The sequence below is a fragment of the Alligator mississippiensis genome, chromosome 10, assembly GCF_030867095.1.
Source record: "Alligator mississippiensis isolate rAllMis1 chromosome 10, rAllMis1, whole genome shotgun sequence".
Taxonomy (NCBI): domain Eukaryota; kingdom Metazoa; phylum Chordata; order Crocodylia; family Alligatoridae; genus Alligator; species Alligator mississippiensis.
The window spans coordinates 16,287,042-16,304,905 of record NC_081833.1 but is presented as its reverse complement, the minus strand read 5'-3'; the positions used below and the strand labels follow the sequence as shown (position 1 = coordinate 16,304,905).

At 42.2% G+C, this 17,864-nt stretch overlaps 1 protein-coding gene across 7 annotated transcripts in view; it reads right to left on the bottom strand.

Annotated features, from left to right (window-relative positions):
* The window catches only part of DGCR2 (DiGeorge syndrome critical region gene 2), a 61,735-nt gene that overhangs the window by 6,712 nt on the left and 37,159 nt on the right, over positions 1-17,864 (bottom strand). For 4 of the 7 annotated variants that reach the window (XM_059713491.1, XM_059713492.1, XM_059713494.1 and 1 more), the window contains 6 exons: positions 16,789-17,008; positions 15,605-15,681; positions 13,554-13,730; positions 12,761-12,964; positions 2,373-2,525; positions 555-791 (listed from right to left, as the gene is read on the bottom strand). In XM_059713491.1, coding sequence (XP_059569474.1) covers positions 555-791; positions 2,373-2,525; positions 12,761-12,964; positions 13,554-13,730; positions 15,605-15,681; positions 16,789-17,008 — 1,068 coding nt within the window. The remainder of the gene's footprint in view (positions 1-554; positions 792-2,372; positions 2,526-12,760; positions 12,965-13,553; positions 13,731-15,604; positions 15,682-16,788; positions 17,009-17,864) is intronic. The other 3 variants (XM_019499165.2, XM_014598849.3, XM_059713495.1) reach the window with 1 other exon arrangement.

Genomic DNA, 17,864 nt, shown 5'->3' with positions numbered 1-17,864 from the left:
TGCATGTTTTCTCTCAGCTCTGGATGTGGTGCAACAGTTAGTGGCGACTTACAGGTGACCACATACAACACACAAAGCACGGACTGGAGTTCCTACCACATAAAGGGCTTGTACGAATGAGTGAGCTTAACACTATGCACCATCCAAAGGGCAGTCCAGCACCAAGAATGCCCCCACCCCCTGGCAGCTGGTCATGCACATCCCTCAAAGTTGTTTGTCTAGGGCTTGTTTGCTGAGCCAGTTCCAGCTGCCAAAGGTGAGGTTTCCTATACAAAGCTTAGCAGAGACATTTTAAAGCAGCCAAAAAGTTTGCAACATGGACACACACTAATTTAGAGACCCCCAAAAAAAACTTAAATGCCACAAGTAATAAGGCTTTATGAAAACTCTACTACACACAGATTGGACCCCGACACCTCTCACTGCTCCTCTCTCACAATTGCAAAAAACAAACAAACAAACAAATAAATTCCAGTTTGAGTTCTCTCCCCTTTAAAAGCAGGCTGAGAACATTCCCCTGCAGCAGTTAAACCAGCAAATCCACAACCACATACCTGGAGTAGAACAAAGGATACTGTCTGGATTGATAGAAGCCTCATAGGGAGGAGGCGGGTCATCCGGATGCTGAAGATCTGGATATTTGTAAGCTGTGTAGGGCGGTGGAGGGTCGTGGAAATGAAATGCCCCCCCTTCACCATCATCCGAGAGATGCAGTGGAGTAAGACCAGTTCCAAACCCATCTGGACCATAATCAAAGCCAGGCATCCTGCGGCCCAAATTGAAGTGGTGCACTGTTCAAGAGGACAAGACACAAGAATGGTTTTATCCTATTTTTCATCCCCTGGGTTTGCAATCATGTTGAGCTCCTCTTTCAATCCCTTAGAACTTAACATGGATTTGTCACAAGTCACCAGGTCACTACTTTCAACCTTCAAACCATCCCTAGAACAACTTGTGTGCTGCAATGCCTAAGGAGTTAGTACAGAACCTACACAGCCCAAGCATATCACCTTACTGTATTTACACAGCAATGCCCAAGCCCACCCTGTGCCCATATTTTTATCCTTATCCTCACTTGTGTCATCTAGATCCTAAACCAACGTCTCCAAGGTAGGGAGCTCATCTACTTGCCTTAGAAAGTTTCCAAGCACACTGCTTGGCCTGGTACCAAGAGCTGGAATACCAGTTGTATTATCCAAAAAGTGGATAATAGAAGTATATTATCAGACCAGTGTATCAAGACATGCTAGGTCTTGGCTGCACAAGCTCTCACAGCAATCAGGTGCAGTTACCTTCCAACTTGTTCACCTATCAATTGTAAGGCATGAGTAACACAACTGACGGCAGCACAAAAATCTCTGAAAAAGATGAGAGAACCAGGGTCTTTTAAATTCACAACTGCTACACAGACAGAATAGTCATATTTAGATATAGCCAAAGACCAAGGGAGTACCTATGCAGATTTCCATTTCCACTAGTTCTCCTGGGATGGAAGATTTGGCCTTTTACCATGTAGTGACTTCCCTCTAAAGCAGGGTCGGGCAATTATTTCAGCTGGAGGACTGCTTAACAAATTTTGGTAAGCTGTTGAGAGCCATAAAGGTAGCCCTGCCCCTTGACAGGTGCTCTCCCCCTCCCCCCAGTCGCCATCTTGGGACCAGAAGTCCCACCCCTAACCTTGCCACCAGACATCCCTCTCCTCCCCCCAGAAGTACTGCATTTGAGAAGGGGGTTTCCCCATCTTGGCACTGGAACAAAAACAAATTATATACTAAAAGTCAAACATCCACAATGCAATATTTTAATTTTATTTTTAAATATTTTTGTCCTGATTTGTGTGTTTGTCATGTATATAGAGAAGATTGCATAACAATTCAAAATGAGGACTTATACATATATTGTGGGGGCGTGGGTAGGTGCCCAGCGCAGGCTCCGGGCAGTTGTAGCAGGGAGCACTGGGCAGAGGCTGCTTTTCCCCTGCACTGAGCAACAGTTTCTGCCTGGACAGTGCTGCTGCTGCTGTTCAGCGCGAGCAGGTGAGTCTAGAGCAGATGTGGGGTGCGCAGAGCCAGGGCTGTGCCGCGCAGGTCCCCGCTGGTACCACAGGGCTGGGGCCAGCACCAGCAGCAAATAGAAGAAGCTGCCGCTGCCTGGTCTGCCTAAAAAGGCAGTCCAGCTGCAGAGACACCCCAGCCCCACTGCGAGCTCAGGGAGCAGTAGGACATGCCACAGCCAGATAGTGCCTGGACCAGGTGGGACCGAAGGACCCGCCACAGACATGACAAAGACCCTCCGGCAGCCCTATCTTGCCCACCCCTGCCCTAAAGCCAGACCACTTAGCTCCAAGTGCATCTCAACAACAGACTACTTACAATTAGCTCCAATCAAGGACTCTATGCGCTCCCTCCGTCTCTGACGCAGCCGGTGGACCATGAAGAGCAACAAAGACAAGATAAGGAAGGAGGAGATGCAGCTCACTATCAGACGCATTCCACTTGCCATTGAGTCAAACAGGCTGTTCCCATCTGTTGTGTGAAGAAAATATTAATAGGAGATTTTTTCTTTTTACTTTGACAGAGACTCTTGCGTCTTCTAGTCCTGGAGAGGCACACACTTCAAACTTATCATATAGGTATGAGTTTAAAAACAATAAATTTCATTAACTTCTACTGAATCTGGATTTCTTTATGATCTCTTCACTTGAGCAGCCAAGTACAGACTCAGGTCTTCGGAAAAGCAAAAGTTTAAAGAGCATTTCATCTGTTTGCACGTGAGCAGGCAGAGCTGTGCTACAAGGGAGTAAGAGATAATACAGCAGCTAAAGTATTAGGAATTAGAAAAGACAAATGTTATTTCCAGTTCTACTATAACCTTTATGTCCAGCTTAAGGCCACTCACCTAATCTTTATTTCCATCTGTAAATATGGAAATATATTACATACCACCTATGAGAGAACAGAGACATCCTAATCCTATTTTACATTTCTGTTTTGGTAGTGATGTTTATTACCACATGCCTCAAAAAAGAGGCTGAATATCATCCTCATCATCATCTCCATTTAAAAAAAAAAAAAAAAAAAAAGAGAGAGAGAATGAACGCCCTCTCCCTGCCGCCCCACAGGTTGAAAGAGAGGGCCAGAAGAGTACACCCTTCCCCCCCACCCAAACCACTGTCCCCTTCCAGGGTTTGCAGCCAGCAGATCAGTACAGTTCAGAGGTCCCAATACACCAGCCACATCCCCTCATCACTACCTGGCGCACCAACTCAAAAATAGCTGCAAAAGTCCCCGAGCATTTTCTTCGTCATTAGCTGCAGAGGAGCTGGGAGAATGTGCTCAGGAAAAAGCAGAAGTTGCAGATAGTTTACATAAAAATAAAAAATGAAAATCAGCATTTGCTGAATGTACTAACACACCAGAGCACCACCCTTCATCTATGCTTTGGGTGTCCACATTTAGCTGGTTGTTCACTTATAATAAAAAAAATTACAATGTTCGAGGTCACCTTGAAATAAGCTGTTCATGTGATACTTTACATCCAAATGCTATTTAGAAAGCTGCAAACCATAAACTTCTTGTGCAAATTAGTGCCGTAGAAATTAAACTTCTGTGCTACAAAAATCTTTGGAGTTTGACGGCTTTGACCCAAAAGGAAATGCTACCATGAAACAGTATTTACCACAGACTGATCTCTCTAGCCTAGATTTCTGAACAATGCAGATACTGCCCTTGGTCCTACCTCCAAAACCTAGTAAAGCTGACTTTGAAGCCAGCTATTAACACTTGATAAAATACAGACACATTTTAAACCTTTAAAAAGGGCTTATATTTTTAAACAAGCTCAATACATACTGTTCTGAACTAGATCCAGTCACTATTCATATTGGGTGCTTTTACACATGCTGGTGGGGAAGGAAAGGCTTTAGAATGGCTCCAAAAGCCACCCTAATTAAAGTGCCACATCATCTCATGCATCAGCATCCCCACACTTGAAAATGGCAGTGGGGGTGCTTGAAATAAAACTCGTTCAACAAGCTTTAGTTCAAGCTCCCCCGCCACCATTTTGCAGGGACACGGATCATGAGATGTGGGAGGTTGCTGGAGTGTGGCAATTGCCACGTACCAGCAGACTCAATTAATAGAGTCTGCTCTGACACTAATCACAGCACGGCAGAGCAGCCTCCGTGCTCATGTACAGGCACCCATTGAGTTTATTACAGCTGCTCTTGTTTTTATTTATTTTTTTTTTAACTAAAACAAGTTGATTTAAAAGTTATGTTTTAAAAACGTGCAAGATGGGATGCATGGATATGAAGTGCTGAACCCAGGCATACATAAAGCACTTATCACACCAGAATTTCAATGCTTTACATGCACAAGTGTTAACGGAACAAAGATATATAAACTTGAAAGTGATAATCAGCTGTCTATTCTTCCTTCGCAAGGTCTGCCATTGTATGCGCTTGTTATGGTTAGGGACCTACTGAAACTGTGGCAGAAGTGTACTGCATAGCAGCTCCTTTAATTTTGCTTGTTTCACCCAGGACATCCCCTTTCCTCCCCCCCACCCAATTGGTGGAAGGCCCCTGGCAGCCCTCCTGCTTGCTGTCGATCAGCCAGGAGACAAAAGTTGTGGTTTTAAATATACCACGTGTTTGCCTCCCAGCACTGATTGACCAAGGGGCCCCGGTAGCCCTGCCACTCGCTACTGCTTTGCACAGCAAAATGAGCAAAATTAAAAGGAGCCACCACGCAACGCACTTCAACCGCAATTTTGGGAGGTGTCCAGTTATGGTTATCTAGCGAACACTTGGCAAAGAGGCTTGAAATACAACCTTACAAGTGCTGAACTCTTCCTGATCTCCACTCCAGAGTCCTACTGCTGCTGCTGAAAGGGCTCCCCCACCTCCACGCACAAACCCTTTGCCATACTGTGCTAGATAAGACCAGCTCCTGTGGCGGGTCACAAACAGCAGCAATAACCAAGGGCCCGTCTACTAAGGGCTTTATCAGCATCTGAAACCAAGCAAGGAGCCAGCACAGACCGCATGTGGGTTCCCTGGCTCATTTTACATCAAGGAGTTTCCATGAACTTCTTGCCTAATCTCAGATAGAAGCTATTAAAACAGCGCAGCTGGAGATGGCAGATAGGTCACAATGGCTAGGTCACGGTCACAAGAACAGCCAGATTACTCGAGAGCTAAAGCTGGAAGGTATTTTTGACGACTGTTACCCGGATGTTCAGCGTAAGCAGCGGGTTCATCAGGATTCCAAGACAACGCGCTGTCTTCATTAGCAGCAGGTTTATACCAGTTGAGGACCAAATATTGAGACAATATTTAAGTGTTTCCTGGATTCATCTGAAACCAGATCTTTACCCACATTTTCATGTCCTTCACAAAGGCCTCACAGTCTACACTACATAAAGTATGTGCATCTTGCTGTTCATAAAAATTAGGGTTCATTGGACTTACTGCAATCCTGACAAAACCTTGCCACCCACCCTCTTGGCAGGTACTTTGTTTCTCAAGATGAACTGCAAGTCCCCAGCCCTTCTGATATCATGCAAAGGTACTGTATGAAAAACTGGCACCATTCTGTTTTCAGACTCTGAAAACAAATCAATTCAACAACACACAGTAGCACTAGACTCAGAGACCATGTATAAGAACAGCCAGAGAACAAAAGCAGCTATTATGTTATGCTAACCAGCATTTCTGACCGAGCACTATTTTCATTTTTGTCACTGTATAGAAGGACTGCTCTTCGTTCCCTCACCACGCTTTTTTTTTTTTTTAGCATGCCCTGTACTTTCTGATAAAAACACCTCAGAAAATATACAAGATAGACAGAACTGTCTTATTTGGTTTGGAGTTTCATTTGCTCCAGGCTCATTATTGTCAAACCTGATCCTACAGCTTTGTGAGTACATTTGAGATCCACACAAGGCAACTACATGCCTTTCAACAGTTTCCACTTACTGCAGATTGGAAAATAAGGCAACCAAAAATACCTGGCAATTTACTCTTTGCAAAGCAAATCACTTTAATACACTATATACAGAGTTGCACATTCCCTGGTCTCCTGTGCTAGATTTTGTGGGTCAGTGATTTCACAGAGCTTCATTAGCATAGAGAAGCAAGGCTGGAAGGGAGGCAGATGAATATTTTCAGATACAAAGTAGTCTATGACAAATGATAAGGTCCACTGGAGATTTGCTAGGTGGAATTCCCCCCCTTAAAAAAAAAAAAAAAAATGCATTTTACACTTAATTTGATTCTAGGACAGCTCCTTTGTGAGTGGCATCAATGTGGCAAATAAAATGTTCTTCTACTGCTCTGCAGATGTAGCCCTGTTTGATCAAGCTAATGATATTAGGCAATAAAACCACTGTCCAACAAGGTTGTAATTGTAAAAGATTTAGGCACAGGATTTTTTTTACTACAGATTTAAAGATTTAACCCTCTGAACCTCACCCACACCATCAATATGCTCCTGCTTGTTTTTATAATATAGCGTATCGCAGCCAACTGGCACACAGCAGCTTGGCTTTTCATTAAAGAGGCTAACTACAAAGCCTAGATTCTCACCAATAGATTTGGTCACGTAGTAGCCAAGTGTCTCCCACTTCTTGTTTGCAAACCCCCGTGAACTCAAGCAGCTCATCAGCTCCTGCCATCCATATCCAACACCTTGCGTGGAGCCCAATGCAGCTCTAGTTATCCCCTCCCTTCTTGCCCCGACTGTTCTTGTGGTTGCCTGGCAATAGCAGCACAGTAAAATTTTGCCATGAAAAAGTGAAACCCCTTTGTATAATGGAGAGCTCATGTTCTTTTTTCTCAGCCTTTGGCAGAAGGTTTCCCAATGACAGCAGACTTTGTTTCCAGGGCAGTTTGGAAAGCTGTTTCCTCTAAAGATATCAGAAAACCCTGTACTTTGCACAGCTTTAGACATCACCTGACTCATCGCCACAATTCTAAACGATTTTGGCTCACTCAGCTTCATCACAAATAGCGGTTATCCAAGTATGTATCTCATGCACAGATTTATCTACCACCTTAAATTAGCAGTATTAACTGAATTTAATAAAAATCAGGAGAGAAAACCTACCTCCCATGCTAACTTGCTAAATACCTCAACTTCCTTTTCTGCCTCCCCCCCCAAATTTTCAACATTTAAAAATTAACATACACCATTTTCTCTAGTCTCTTCACAAGACAACTAGCTTTATCTAATCTTTCTAGCTTCTCTCCCCATCCACCTCTCTACTACTCATCACAACCTTCTCCCAACAGGATAAACAAAAAAATGGAATGAAAATGGGACCTGCAAAAAACCAATTATCTAAAGGTGCCCCTTTAGTCTCATCTACTGTGAAGGAACAGCAGCACAACAGCTTTCTTCTTCTTGCTCACTGATAGAGTTCCCTGGTCATTCTTGGTTTAAAAAAAAAAAAAACAGACCGTATTCTGCTGTGCTTTCACAGATCCTTTAGACTGGCCACAGCTTCAATTCTCAGCTCAGTTCTGAGTCACAGACCTCTTTCACACTACCCCTAGCTGTGATTTGAAAGGTTTGGCTAGAAATATAGCCAGTTTGGCTTGCTGAGGGACTCTACCATAAATCAAACCCTCATTGAAAGATGACACAGACTAAATCTTGAACAATATTGTTTAAAAAGTCAGAACCCCCTAGGTCTCTAGCATGGAAATGTTACACCTACATAAATTGCAGGCATCTATCAAATATTAACAGTGGACTGCAAAATAGCCATCCTGAACTGGAGACAGGAATAATATCCCAGAACTGCATATCAATTTACAATTGTTACAGAGGCTTCCGTGCAATCAGTTCTTTCATTTGTAGAGAGAGATTAAAAGAAATAAAATATACCGAAAGATGTGGGTAGATTTGTCTGAACAGCTGCCACACTAAAAATTGCTTTTCTCTCACACCCATGGAGACCAAGCCGATACACATATACTTCTCCCTCTGCTTTGGTACTGTAAATACAAAGGCACTAAAACAATTCCTCTATAATTCTTCCTCATTAAATGGAAATGGATCAAGTGTCTGCTGAGACTATGTGGACGTGACTGCGTGACTCATTCCTAGCACTGAAGGGTTTCTCCTCCTGGTGCCTTTTAAAATATTCTTGTATAATAGCTACTCCCCAACTCAGACAGCAGCAAGCACTTATAACTTGCCAACTCAGTGGCAACATTTATTTCCCCTTAGCCTTTCCTCCAATGATTAATTTACCTACTCCTGATTAGTAAAGAGTTTTCTTTCTTCTGCAAAACGGGTTTTGGGAAGATATACAGAAATCTCTGACAATGACAAATCTGCACTGATTAAAGAAAGTAATTCATTAGTTTTGCCATCTAGAATAGTAATGTATGAACCCCCCCAGAGGGGAAATACTGAAGTGCTTCATTTCAAAATGTCAATGTTCACCACAGCCAGAACAGATTTCATTATGAACCAAGTTTCACAACAGCTTAAACACATCTTCTCCCAACTAAATTAAAAGCTAGCTGCTCACGGACAAGAATTCTAAAAGGCATTTTTAAGGAGTCTTATTTTGTGCAAAGTGAGTGGGGGGTGAGAAAAGGGCTTAAGCGCAGAAAGAGCATGGCAGAACACAGCCTTCACAATCACTATTCATGGAATGGGTAAAACCCACGGCATAGACAAGGATTAGAGAACACTGCGACAAGGTTATCCTATGTCATCTCAATCCTGACTGGTGGCTGACATGGCACTAAAAATTGTTTCTGAAGATAAAGGTGTAGCACTATAGCAAAGACTAGTCTTAACACAACTAATAAGAATGAAAGGAAGGCTGCTGTTCCCCCTCAACTCTTTCCAAATACAAGTTAAAGCATAAAAAATTTCATGTTGAATGTGACCATTAAAGCAAGATTTCATATGCTCAAAACCAAAGGCTTGGTAAGAGAGAGAAAATGACAACTCTCCACAGATTATCACAGAATTTGTGAACATTTATTCAAGGAAGATATGAATTGGTTATTTTCTTATGCAGAGATGTGTCAAACAAGCTTACAACTCAATGGCATTATAATTTTAAACAAATCCCCTTTGAAATGCTCACCAAAACTTAGCTGCCACACCCCAAAAGGCAACTTGCAAGTAATATACTGCAGAATCAACTTAGTTTTTTATTGACCAAGAACAAAAAGCTAGACTCTGAACCCAGTTCATCTGATGAAGGCTGCATAGACTGAGTGATTACTAACATGCTTCTAAACTGTACAATTTATAACTCTACCTCTGCACATAACAAGGCAGTCATTGATATGGAAGGCCATAGTCTTTCAATAACTCTTTGGAAAATTGAATCGATAACTGCTTAGACAAATACAAGCCTGAAAGCCTAAATCAATTCCTCCTGCACCAGAGAGCAGTAAATCATGATTCCCGATATATAGTATCTCTACAAACATAAAATCTGCCAGTATCTTAATGCCAAGCAAGTGCTATGTTCTCCCTCATGCCCCCTGGCAAAAAGCATTTTAAATGCGAGTGCTCAGAAGCAACAGGTCCTTGTGTCCCAGCAAGGCAGTGCACAAGCCACCCACCAAGGCCAGAGTAATTAAGAGGAGAAAGGCATCTGCTTCCAGGAAGGACCTAGGGGCATACTTTCTATACTGTGCTCTTCAATGGCTTATGTAACTTGTCAGACCACATTACACTCCTCAGATGTACAGACAGACATCGCCCCTTCTCCTCCTGGCTGTAATCTTGGCTACTCAGGGATTAAGAGATCCCAGCCAAACTATGCACTTGCTGGCAGAGTGGTGAATGCATGAGTGTGGTAGTTCTCAACAGTAGCCCCTCTCTACAAGAGGGCAGCAAATACATCTGAAAATTAGGGAAAAGCTTGTAAAGACAAACTTAAAAAGCCCATGTTCATTCTCTGTACAATACTAGAGGATTATTCCACCTACTGAAGATGAAACACCTGAAGACTGAGTTGGCAATCACTTGGCCTGCAGGGGGATGATAAGGTTGCAGAGATGCAAATGCTCCATTTCCACATGCTGACTCAAAAGAACTCTCCAAATAACTGGGCTAGTATCAAAAAAAAAAAAAATGAACGAAATATTACAGACATTTATTGCTTCTTATAAGCTAAAATAAAAGCTAAATATATCTGTTACCAAAAGTTGTTTGGAGACAAACAGCACCATCTACTGGTTGGGAGAAATCAAAACTAATGAGTACTCGGTCCAGGTGGCCTTGGTAACAGCAACTGGTCTCAAAAGGGAAGTCCCATTTTGCTATTCTCAACACAAGTGACACACACACGTCAGAGTCTGTTACTAATAGAAGCACAAGCCAAACACAGACTGCTTGCTCTATGAGCCCAGGTGTATCTGAATTGCTGTACCCAATCACACTAACAGTCCATCTGGTCCAATAGTGTGCGCAGTAGCAGCAGCTGGTCCTTACATGTTTCAGTGGACAACAAAGACTCCTGAAGCAGTCGACTGCATAAGAGCCTGCCCACACAGAAATCTTCCTCTGACTCTAAAATAATGAGGGGTCATCCTGAAGCAGGGGGAGGTCTCTTTTTACTAGCTCCTTTTCAGTCACTTGTTTGGTGACGTACTCAAAAAGAATTTTCACTGATTGGAAATAGTTTTCCTCTATGGAAACTGTACTGATTTGTCCCATCACATGCTTACCTTAAGGCTGTATAATTAAGCTTGCAATCAAATACTGAAAAAAGAAGCACTGATCTAATTAACAGATCCACTCGAACACCTATCATGGCAAAGTGTTCTTCCACTGCTGAGTCTTCTAGGTCACCTATTTCTGTTTTTAAGCTTCTTGTAGTGGTACAGGTGTTTATGACTGACCTTGTGCCACATTTAGATTTAAACACCTTAAGGACACAGGACTTTTTCCTGGACTACTTCACTAAATCTCCAATAGCCTTTATTCCATGTTAGCCAGTCATTTCTCCTTTCCTCTTGAAGTTCTGTCCTACTAGCTCCCCCAAGAAACCACAAGGAACAGACCACAGGGTCCAAGAAGCCTACTTGCTAGTTTAAAAGCATTTCCAAAACCCTGTCAAGTTTTTGGAGCTAGTTCCTTGGTAGCGAAGGTGGAATCCACACCTAGGTTTAAGTGCTCCCTTACCCCAAAAGCTCCTCCCTCTTGTGCCTAGAATTCATACCAACCTTTTACACTCTTCAAAAGCTGGGATTCCACTCTGTATGAACCCAAATGAGTCTCCAAGGATCTAGACTCCCTCTATCTCAAATTAATAAATGGAAACAACATGTCAGAATGACAAGCTCCTTCCCAGCAGTCGCAAAACTGTTGTCTGCACATTTTGAGACCAACCAGATTTACACCTGATAGGTATGACCCTCCTTGAGATAAGACACTTCTAATAAAGGCCTTTCCACAAAAAAAAAAAAAAAAGCCACTTACCCCTTTATCTCCACCCCTCACCCCCACAAAAAGCACCCAGCACGAAGAAGTTACCCACCACAAACAAGTATGTAATTAAAAGCACTACACCAGGCAGTTTGCAGGGAGATGTGACCGAGGATCCAGCATAACATTAACTAACATTATTAAGGACGTCCTTACCATTCCATGTAACCATCCAATCCCTTCCCACATTCTTGCCACCTTTTGACCTAAATGTCCATGGAACTCACTGCCACAGGTTGCCTAATTACACAGTTATAAAGGGAGAACTTCTTTCTTCCAAGTTTTCGCAGTTGCCAATTTTCACTCTTTCATTTAGTGTCCCCAACTCTGGAGAGCTGGCAAATTGGAAAAATAAGGGTCTTGTGAGTTCACTTCTAGGCTAAAATAATGCAAAGATTCATTTACAAATACAATTAAGACACATTAAATATCCTTGAAGGATTACACCTGCTAATTAAAATAAAGCAGCAGCTTAATAACTGAAGAAATATTTTGCCCTCGCTTCTCTGAACACAGCATCAGCTGCCACACAGAGGGTAGGGGGCCTGTTTGCTCCAAGTTCCTGCTATGACAATCCTGTTAGTTTTTGTTGGCCAGTCCAGGTCTTGGGGTCTCCCCTTGTCTCAAAATTCAGAGGGATCCTGAAGCTGTTCTTTCAGATTAGTGAGGAGACCACAGAGGAGGTTGTCAGTGGTATGCAGAAAGGGGAAAAAGTAGTACTGTGTTTGTGCCCAGGTTTAACAAGATGCTACTTTCTCCTAAAATATCTGTAGTTGTATTAACCCTTTTAAGGCAAGACCATTCTCAGACGAATGCTTCCATCACAGACGGGTTGAGCCCACCCAAATGAAAGGACATTCTCTCAGTTCTCCACAGTGAGAGAAAAAAAAGTTAACAAGGCTGAGACCTCCCCAGGATCTTCTCACCTTCCTCTAGTTCTCCCCAAGGGTTCCATATGTACCACCAACTCATTCCCATCAGGAGAGATTGCATGCACATTCCCCTCCCCACACAGTCACATCTTGAACAGATTCAGCTGTTGCCTTTAAATGTACAAGCAACAATCAGCCTGAGATCTCTCCCCACAAGGCACCTGTCAAGAGTTTCCCTATCCAGCTTTCTCCTGCACCAAAAAACCCCTGAAAGGCTTATGCCAGCTGAAGCCAAAAATATTTCCCAAAAAACCTGGGACGCTGCACACTGTCAGCTTAAATACTGCAGACAGCTGATTAGGCTGAGCAATAAATTTTGTTTCACTTGGCCACCATCATGCTGGTCTCACCTCTTACCTGGGTCTAGGCATGTGAATTTGCAGCACTCCTTGGGGTCTTTGCGATACTGCTGACAGCCCTGGGGCCGCTCACAAAGGGCAGCCACACACATCTCTGGCTCACCATTGTGACAAGTGCAGCTCAAACAGGGATCATCCCCTTTTGGAGTGAAATAGTAGCCCTCATCAACAACGTTGTCTTTGATATCAACACAAGTCTGGCCTGGAAGAGAAACATGCATCAGTGCTTTCAAACAATCCCTTCAAAGCAATACGAGTCCAACTCATTCTGCTTGATGGTTTATAAAAATTAAACAAACTTAATTAATGACACAGATCATTAAAGCAGGGGTTTCCCTTTTTCAAAGATGACTTTGTAGTGCTAAAAGTAAAGGGAATATGGGAAACAGCTGAAAGTCCATTCAAGTGCTTTAAGTATTTTTCCCCTTCTTCACTGCATATTTAATATAAAAAAAGCAAGTGAGATTTAATGATGGTTGTACATTTGAAGGAAGCCAGAGACAACTTCATATGGAAGCTTGGAACAACAGGTCAATATTTAACAAACAAGGACTTTACCATCGTCTTCTCTTTCTAGCCTGACATTCTTCCCTACCATACAATCAGCAGTGCCATGAGTGCAAACCTGCACTGTGCTATGACTGGCAATTACTGGTCCCCTCAAACTGCAAACTTTTTAAAAAATTAAGACAGCACAAGAAGCACAAAGGGTGAGCAACAGACTCCTCCATATCCAATCACAGGGTGCCCAAACACAGGTCCATCTGTATTGTATTACAAGATCAACTTACTCCTTTTGCAGAGGAACGAAGACTTCTCATAGCAGTTTTCAGCATACCAGCTATGCAAGCCATGGTGCCGAAGAGTGGGAAAATGGAAACACTGAAGCTGGGCACAAAGAACATTTTCATTTTCAGACATGGCCGTTCCAAAGATGGGATCAGGAGGTAAAAACACTTCTGAGGAACCTGCAATGAGAATGGACTAGTCTGAGCAACCAGTGGGTTTACAAAGTGCTAGAAAACAGTTTTCTACTCCATGTGCACCCAACAATACCTGAGTTTTAATTTCTGGTACCAATGCTCCTTCATGGATAGTAATTCATACAGCCTCCCAAAAATCACGATGTTGGTGAAAAGAATGCTGCTATAGCTACAAACTACATTATATAGACCGTGAAAACAAATCTTGCCCTTGTGTAACAGCATGCAGCAAATCCTGATCTTTTTATACCTACTTTGCACACATCTTTCCACACTAAGGAAACAGCAAGCAACAGATCTGCTAGTTCTGAAACTGCCCCTTCCTGCTGCTGCTCAAAACTAATACCACAGCTGTGTAAATGGACCCACAGCAATTGAGCTGCCACACTGGGTTGACTTCTCGTTGTGGATATGGCCCCTTAGTGTCCCATCAGCTACAGTTTCTGGTGTCCCCATTGCAACAGAGTGCTGATTACCCAAACAGCCAGGCCTGAGGAACTAGCTGTAAGATTTTTCCATCAAACAGATTATTTTGTGAAAATATTTCCCTATGTTTGTGCATGGAATATGCTTTAAATAGAGCAAGGCAGCTCTGACCAGGCAGACCAAGTGCAGGGTATGAAGTCAGGACTCCTGAACTTTAAGGCTATTGACTCAGAAACATTAGGCAAGTTATCCAATTTGTGTGCCTCAGTTACATTTTCTGTAAAATGTACACAATGTTTACTTACCTTTGCTAAACCCTTTCAAAAAAGTTACGAAGGGAACATTCCAAGTGCAAACAGTATATTAATAAATAAATATATATTTATCACATCATGCCTCAAACACCATGCATTTCATGCTGCCACCTCTACAGGCTTTTTAACAGGAAACAAAGGGGATGCCCTTGGCACTTCTCAATTCCAAAATTTCAAAGTTTGGTACTTAAATCTATATTTTGATGCCCAAGTGGCCTGAAATTCAAAGGTGTGGGGCATGCGCAAAAGGGAAATCATAACTCCATATGGACATAGGAAGCAAACATTTTAACCTGGCAGGCTTGAAAACATTAGCTTCAGCACTTTTATGACCACACACGACAGCAGTAACAAGGGAAACAGTCCCCCGATGCAATGGCCTGCTGAAATACTGTTTAACTGAATGCAAGATCATTTCTTCTAAAGAAATGAGCATTTATATAGTCATCTCTCAAGAGAGCTCAAGGCACACAAAATTGCCATGAACTAAAAATACTTTGGAGAATTAGGAACCTAAATCCCATTTTCAAACAGACATGAACAGCTAGAAGTTTACCTCACTGGAAGTCAGTGAACAATTTAGGATCCCAACAACCTAAAGTCCCTCTGAAAAATGAGATTTAATTCATGAAAAGGGGATGATTTTTTTTTTTATTTTTTTTTTTAAATGAATGGACTACTTCCAATAGGCCATCTAAAACAGGCATGCTATAACATCGGGAATTTATACCACCCTATGGAAAATAAAAAAAAAAATATGCCAGGTAAAAACATTTAAAAAGTGAAACATTACTTTTTGCTTAGCATGTACTGCCACTGATATAAATTCTTGTACCAGCAGATGGCAGGGTAGCCAGCTTTCCAGCAAGCAGGGGTTAAGTTACTCTTTGATGGAAAGGGTATTTCTTTTCCCCAGATTTACTATAAAAGGAGCCAAAAGGTAAAATTCATGGACAGTGATGGACAGAAAGTTATTTTACATACATTTCTTCCACCTTTGACAAAGCAAAGTTCCTAGAGATTACATTCCTAATTGGGAATAGAGGTTTTAGACTATAATTAGCAGGCTTTACTTTAAGCACAATGCCTGAAAATTGACATCTACTTTCTGAAGCTTACCTTTGTAAGCCACCTGCCAGTGACCTTCTAGAGAACGATTTCGGTTGGTAATGACATACTGATATCCAACCCAGAACCTACAGAGAAATAGGGATTTGAGAATTCTCAGCATCACAAGGGAAAAAACACTTCTGTACAAAAAAAGGAATCAAATACAAGACCTTACAATTTCTCACTTTTAATTGGACTTTTTAGAGCATTAATGCTCTGTCCTGCTACATTTCAAAGCCACAGCTTGGGAATATACCCACCAACAGATTTGTTTTTGTGTTTTTGCCTGCCTATTTCCAAAAGGGAGCTAACTGATAATACCAAAATAAATGACATGTCAACATGTGAGGATTTATTTTATTATTAACACAGAAATCCCAGCATTGAATCTACTCCAAGACTGTACTGCCATGAAAGAGTTTACGATCTTCTTGATGGAATTCCACAAAGGTATCCCAAATCCAGTAAGGTGCAGTGCATATTCTCATGTTGTCTAATGCATCTCTAGGGCGATGCTGAATTAAAATAAATCAGCAGTTGATTACTGAATAGTAGTGCTACTGATGACAGCCTAAAGAACAGGTGGAAAGCAACAAACAGATATTATAATCAGTTTTTAAAAGCGAGTGCAAGTAGTTTTTTTGCAACTCAAGCAACTGATAGCTTTCTTCCACCCACCTAAAGTTATTAGATATTCAGAGGCTTTTCTTTGGATACACTGAAAATGGCACCTTACAGCTCATTCCAATCTCCTCTTTCAGGCTGCCAATTTTACCAGTCTTTTACCAAGAGAGAAAATTCAGTTAACTGAGAGAAAGCTAAAACTACTGCATTCCTCCAAAGACTCAGACTGTTTAATGCCTGAAAAAACTGACATTCTTGCTACAGTTCTGGCAGAGAGGACAGGGTATTCAAATATATAAAAGATGTTGTTGAAAGTGCCCACCAACACAACTTCTGTCATGTGACATCTGTAGCCTCTTCGTTAGCACCGAACAGAACATAAAACACAGGTGGCCACTGACAATAGCTTAGACTGCTCCAATGAGGTTATCCTAAACTGAAGTCCCTGGTCGTCACTGATTCTACTAAGCAAGTGGAAGTACCTTGCTCCTACCAAGTTAGCCGTTACCAGTTCTCACATACAAGCTGTTTCTAGGATGCAGGTGCTACATTTTCCCCTTTCTACTCACCTACGTTGGTCCTTCCTTCCATAGGCTTTTTCCTCCAGGTCCCACTCCTGTGCCAGGATGAACCGGAGCTCCTGGTCTGCAGTGAAGGTAGCCAAAGACCCATTCACTCTCTGACATGTCTGCACAGCGTCCCAGTAGTTCTCGCCATTTAAATACACTCTGTAACAGCTGGCTGTGCCCTCATAGTGATGCCATCCTGTTGGGCACTTTCCTAGGAAACATGGAGAATAGAAGGGAAACCATCCCCCCAAATTAGGATCTTAACTTGAGACAACGTACTTCACATGGTTTGTGAAGGTGACATGAACACCTTTAGTATTCCAAACACAATGGACTAAACACAGACACTTTGTAAAATGTCACCCCCTCATCTGGGACAGTGGGGGCCAAATGTTTTGGCAAGCACCCCACAAAATTAGCCCTGCACCCACAATGACTTTCCCTTACCTAATAGACTGTTTTCTGATGCTGCCTGATCTGATGCTCTGATTCCCCACCCACAGTGTTATCAGTCCCCTCCCCAATTTGCTACATGCCATGAACACAGGCAGCCCATGTCACTCATGGCATCAGCACCACAAGTTGGTCACCCCGATCTAGGAGTAGAAGTGTATTATGGATCACTGCAGTGGCTCCCAATGTAAAACTAGTTAAAAAAATTAAAAATTAAGAAGGAAGGCGCTCTGGCACTTCATCTATTCAAAAGCAATTTACTTCTCACTTGCATTGTGACAGCACTTAGAAGTCCCTGATCAGGATCCAGGCTTGACTGTACAAGACAGAACACATTGCCTTGGAGAGCTTACAAACTAATCAATTTATTTTCAAACCAGCAGCAAGAAGCATAACAGATACTAAAAGAGGTGGGAGAGAAGGAGGAGAAAGAGGAAGAGCTAATTGCTGCATCTCCTGGATGTTAGCCACTAAAAAAAAAAAAAAGTCACTGGTGTCAGATTAAACTGCTTGCAGATATCACTGCAAAAGTGAGTCTCTGGAAAGGATATAGGGCGAAGAACATGGTCTTACAAAGAACAGTCTAGGGATGTCAATTCAGTAAGCAAAGGAAGTGCAGAAGA